We start from the raw sequence: 6,000 nt of genomic DNA on the forward strand, positions 1-6,000 counted from the left end.
CTGCTACATATCATTTTCCACATTGACCTAAGGAAATGTGTGACCTGACACTTGGTTCAGAGTAAGGAGCACTGGCCACCCAGCAGGAGTAGCAGGTCCAGTGAGGTGGAACTTTTGCTAAGAGACCCAGAATTACCAGCTACAAAGACAAACCAAGGAAGCCAGACCTTGCTGATGATTTAGTTTAGCCACAGACCCAATGCCTAAAAACATAAAAATTCTGGATTGCCTTTAAAAGAAGTAAAAGCAAAGAAAACGCCCAACTACAATGCTATATAACATTTTTTCCACCTCCTCTTATAGCTTACTGCATACATGTCATCTAGTCTTCTTTTCCACTGTTCTTTTAACTAATACCTACTTCATTGTCTGATAAAACAGACTGAAATTAAACTTGTATTTATTGACAGATGAGAATACTGGATTGAGAGACTTAAAAGACTCATTATTTTGGGAATTTTAAAAGATACCATCAAAACAAGCAAGAAATGTAACTGCTACATATAACTGATATCCAGTTCTAAATGTTAAAAAAAAAAAAAACACACAAAAACAACACTTAATTTCCCTTCCCTGTTGAAATTCTTCTTCTCTAGTTCTTTTTTTTTTTTTTTTAATAGAGGTTTAGTTTTAACTACAAAGCCATAAAACCATTTTTTGCTACAGATTGTGTTATTTTTTTACTGTGCATCAGAATTCAGCCAAAATCCTAGTACTGGAGTAACTTTATCAACTTGTTAAACCTCACTGATTTGTCTAACTGATTCCCAAAAATCACTGGGAGAAAGACAACTGCATGACTTATTGATACAGTGAAAGTCAACAGTTTTGCTTAGGCAGGCCACAGGAACAAAGAACATAGAAGCCTGAGTACTTAAGAGAAAAAAAAGGGAGAGGAGAGTTAATTGCATTCTCCTTTCTTATATTTTGACAAACGCCAAGAAAAACTTAAAATTTTGAAAGCAGACTCAAATTATGTCCATACAAGTAACACTGACACAGGAAAATCCATCAGTTTAAACAGTTAACACAGTGAATCGTAATAACTGGAACTAGTTTTCACTTTTTGTCAACTTTTATGCTTTAACTAACATACTTATTCAACTTCTAAAATGTTTCTCTTCTGACATTTAATTGCACAAAAGCTCCTTACCAACTAAAGGGGAACCTGACTAACCATGGAGAAGAAATGTTAGAAGTGAACATAACCAGTCAGTATGAAAATTACAAAGGAAACGAACTGAAAAAGCAGGAAAAATTTAATATATTGTCTTAGCTATACAAATCAAAATAACATTCCTTAAAACTGTCTTAGGTTAAAGACTCAGAAATAAGGTTAACTTGAAAAAAATATACAACTGTGAATGACAGAAAAATTCTGGAGTGGCCCAAAATATGCTTTAATACTCTGTTTAAATACTTTTAAACCTAGAATTAATTAAAGGTTAATACTATAAGCCAAATTCAGCATTAGAAAATGCCTGAGAAATATTGTAATAGCTAAATCTCTCATGCAGCACAGCATAAATTAATCCACTACTGTCAGAAGCTTGGAAAAGAACTCATCTATTGCTAATTTTTCCTCCTCACAACAATTCTGGGGTTCTAGTTTTGCTTTGTAGAGCTGGGTGGTGGTGATAAATGAACGGACCGAGAGGTGGGAATACCTAAGCATTTGGTGCTAAGCCTTGTCAAAGACGGGTATACAGAATTAGATCCATTGGTTGTCTGCCCTGATATAGTAATTCCCATGTACAATAGCAATCTGAAGCACTATTAGCAAGAAAGCAAATAAGTTTATTTCTAAAGAACTACTTTACGTGTGACTGCAGTGAATTCTTGCACTCACAGTGGGCTTTGCACAAATAATTTTTTGAAGTCAATATGGCCCTCAGTTACCTGAGCATTTCACACTTCATTAAGAAATTCAACTGAACCTATGAGCAAAACCAAAATATAAGCTCTCCAACCCTTTGTCACTTAATTACCACCGCAATGGCTTAACTACTGACAGACTAAAAGTAGTTTATTTAATAGAGCTGAACAGTAAAAAGCTTTGATTAATGTAAATAACACAATGAAAGGATACTTAACTTCTTACATTCTCAAGTTTCATTTACAGAAAGCAGTCCTGAATATTGGTAAGAAGTGTGACAAGTAGCTCTCAAACATACCATACAGTAAATCTGACAGTATTGTTTCCAAGGAAAAGGGAAAGGTCCTCTGTCATCTGCTCCTGACTCTTCTTATTGGCCACCATAACCATAATATAATCAGGGAGCTCTTCATCTAATAGAAAGAGAAAGAATAGGCCTCTATATTACTTTTGAAAAGCTCACTAAAATATGTTGTTTTAAAGTTTAATAAAGGATATAGCAAATAGAACCACAAACAAGTCATCATTTTTTTTTCCGGTTTTACTATAAAGACTGCAGACAGAGTCTTAGATAAAGAAATGACCAAGTCTTCCATTTTCTCTGAGGATCAATACAAGTTTCAGATACGAGTGAGGAATAAAGATAGTCAACTTCACAAGAGCACAAACTGAAGGTAAGATCAAAATCTTTAAAATGCAAGTAAATAAAACCAAAAAAGGACAAGATAGAAGAAAGCCATTCTTCTGTTGCCTAAATCCTTTTCCTTGAATGTTTACAACAGTCCACAATTTTCATTACTTCAAATATTGTTAAATATAGTGCCATCTCTCTGAAATTTCCACTGGTTACAAAGACCAAACAGATAAATCTTACTTTCTGATTTGTGCTTTAAACAAATCAAAATTGTACTAACTCACAGATTTTCCATCTACAAAAACACAGAATATCAGATCTAAAAAAAAGAAAACAAAAAGCAATGCACTATGATTCTCTAACTCCCTAACATATACAATTTCATACACAGTGAAGAATCTGCTCCCATTATAGGACTGTTCACACTGGCTAGGCCTACCAATAGGAATGGATATGCAGGTGCTGAGAATCTGACATCAACAAGTTAACAGTTTGGGAAAGTTGATATTCAAGCTTTTTATTTTGAACTAGCTCTGGTCTACTCCAAAAGACTGAATGCCCATTTGTGGTAGCATTAGGTGTGCTCCTTGAGCACCTCTTYCAATTTAGTTTAATCAAACAGCTCATAGTCTCCAACACCATTCTATGAAATGAACCAAAGAACAGTAAGTGAAGATAGTTGGGTAATCCACTTTGAAAAGTGAATCTGAACTAAAGCACTAATATAGCTGCACTAAATCCATCAAGTCAAGTCTGCATACAATATTACAAAGACTTAAAAATGAAAAATCTTAAATAAAATCAAAGGAATTATATTTCTTCTGTACCTACGTACACTACAATCATCTGTACTCTAAACTACAAAAATTACATACACATGTTGCACCTGCACTCCACTATCACTACTCAGTGTTCCAGTCCAAGCGTTCCAAAGGTCACCCTTAAATACTAGGTTTTCTTTGGTGGTAGTTTCATGTAAACTATAAGCTTCGCAAGATGCATAGAATCTACTTCACTGATCAAGGAACTTATGACGTTAAAACCAATTTACTTTTTGACCAAGCTAGTTTTAAACTTGATCAGCTCCTCAGTCTGATTCAATACATGATATAAGGCTAAGAAAAGGATATTTTAAACATAAGTGCAGAATTACTTGCAACAGCACAACAGAAGAAGGAAAGAAAGGAAAAAAATGCTTCTTTCTGCGACTGTGTTGGCTTATGCTTACTTAAATTGCACGCAAAACTGCAGCCTTTGATAATTTTGATAGCTTATGAATATTTTACTATCTTCACTTCGTTTTACAGATGTGAATTTTTCCTTCGTAAGTCCTACACAACAAATAATTTTCAACATGTCTTTGTCTAAAAGACTTTTTGAAATTAAAGTACCAGCAGTTACCGAAAGACATAAAAGCATAAACTCCGGAAACATGGTTCTAGCTCACAGTGGCTACAATGAGGGAGAAGGGATTTTACCAGTTTCCTAAAAGAAGGAATAGGGGGTACTTGAAATACATTAATCGGAAAGTTGCCCCAAATACTTCAGCCAAGAAAAGAAAGTAGAAAGATGACAAAAATTTGGAAATAGTGGTTAAAAGAGAGAGGCCAAGAGAAGTCATATTTGGAGATAAAGAATACAGAGAAATGTAAAGAAGTTCAGAAGCTGACTGAGAAGAAAATGTAGACACTGTACGATGATCTTGGGAACTGCCTTCCGAATACAGGAAACACAAAGAAAAGAAAAACAGAGAAGAGGAAGTAGCCATAGCTGGAATCATAGATTACAAGTACTCTTCTTACTAGCACCTTGGTATTAGAGATAATAAAGTATTTTCAGAAATGCAGGAAAAAGCAGAAAAAAAAAAATCAAGGCCTGAGAAGCTGAAACTTGGAATGGTAGTAACAAAAGCCCCCAAAATGAGTAACTGAAAAAGACAACAACGTGACAAACTGAGATGGTGACAAAGACGACCTTGCAATGAAAAAACTGTAAACTCAGTTCCTTGGGACCTATTGAGTTCAGAATGTCAACTCACAGGTAACCCTCTTTTATAATAAACTTTGACTGCATAAACAGAATGGCTCATTTTAAATAGGAACTAAGATGAATTCAAGACAAAGCTACAAACTTTGAACTTGATCCTGCAGTCATGGGATTTCTGCACTCAGGTACACATCTCACCTTTCATTCATCCGAATTCCAGGGAATATCACATAAAAAAAACAAGACAGTTGCACGATTCAGGTAGTCCGCTTCCAACAGAACACTGTGCTAAATTACCAACTTTTACTGCTGTAAATCAAATAGCTGCTCTTAAGCGCAATATCCATTTAATCCTGGATTCAGGAAAAAAAGAGCATTACACACCGCTCATATCTGTCTCCTCACATCCAAAAGGAAATTTCACCCTGCCTCTGAGATTTAGTTACATATGTAACTTCAACATTAGCTCAGGGTAGCTCTTAGTTTTCCTCTTATCTACCAAGCATTGTATTTTGCAGATTTGTTCTATATAGTGTTTCTGAAGTGGCCTTTCCAACTCCTCTGTAAAACTAATGTAATCAAGCTGTCTCTCTGTCTTACTGCAACATTCTTTTTCCTAATTTTGACAAATGTCTTAACTGAAATTCAAAATGCAGTTGAAAAGATCCCTCTTCAGAGAAAAGACTGACTCTCTCTCAAAGTGCTCACATGTAACTGCTGTTATATTTGCAAGCGTCTTCCTTTATCTAATGTTTCTTCTGTGCTTCAAAGAACCTTCCTTAAAGAGGCACAAAGCCACTTCACTGTTTGTTTTTCTTTCAATTCCCTTGCCACCATTTCTCCTTGAAAGAGGAGGCTGTGAACTTTCTTAGTTATTTCCCTTTAGTCCCTTCATTCATCAATGTCCACATACTGTCTTCTCTTTCACTTAGACTATACATATTTTGTGGACAAAAAGTCTTTTTTCTTTCATATTAGTCCAGCACTTCAGAAAATTCATTGCATGCTTAAGGCTTCTTTATGCAGTAACACAATTATTAATTAATGAATATGTTGATCCAGAGAACGGCATTAACCGGCTAGTGGTTTCCTATCTGTATAACGAACTTAAAGAAGATTGCTGAATACACGAGAAAACTTACCTACATAAGCCCCCAGCTCCTGCAACTTTCCTTTTATAGCACCCTAAAAAAATAATAAAATAGCATTTAAGGGACAGAGCAACAAAGCACTCCTAACTGCAAAACTGTGGGAAGCTCATTTATTAAGTTTTTCTTGTTAACTCCTTGAAAGCGTTGGTTTAACAGAGATTATTTTTCTTATTCACCGCTGTTTGCGATGCAAAGGTTGCAACACAGAGGGGCTGGCAGCTGAACAGGGAGAACCAGCAGCAGTCTCACGCGACCTGCCGTACCTCCTGCACATCAGCTCTGAGCGCAAGTCCCGGGTGCCCACCTTCAAGCGGGCACCCCCGGGCAAAGGAAGCGAACCGCAGATGTCTCGA

General features: G+C 35.8%; 1 protein-coding gene across 10 annotated transcripts in view; it reads right to left on the minus strand.

The window, feature by feature from the left end:
* ZC3H14 (zinc finger CCCH-type containing 14) overlaps nucleotides 1-5,681 on the minus strand; it is a 28,145-nt gene extending 22,464 nt beyond the window's left edge. For 3 of the 10 annotated variants that reach the window (XM_026079539.1, XM_026079537.1, XM_026079533.1), the window contains exons 1-2: nucleotides 4,695-4,790; nucleotides 2,175-2,289 (exon numbers count right to left, since the gene is read on the minus strand). In XM_026079539.1, the coding sequence (XP_025935324.1) occupies nucleotides 2,175-2,289; nucleotides 4,695-4,701 (122 nt within the window). In that variant the 5' untranslated portion in view covers nucleotides 4,702-4,790. Of the gene's footprint in view, nucleotides 1-2,174; nucleotides 2,290-4,694; nucleotides 4,795-5,638 lie in introns of those variants that run through there. The other 7 variants (XM_026079541.1, XM_026079534.1, XM_026079536.1 and 4 more) reach the window with 5 other exon arrangements.
* Nucleotides 5,682-6,000: the final 319 nt, after the last annotated feature.

The sequence above is a fragment of the Apteryx rowi genome, unplaced genomic scaffold (assembly GCF_003343035.1).
Source record: "Apteryx rowi isolate R43461 unplaced genomic scaffold, aptRow1 scaffold_5, whole genome shotgun sequence".
NCBI classification, from domain to species: Eukaryota; Metazoa; Chordata; class Aves; order Apterygiformes; family Apterygidae; genus Apteryx; species Apteryx rowi.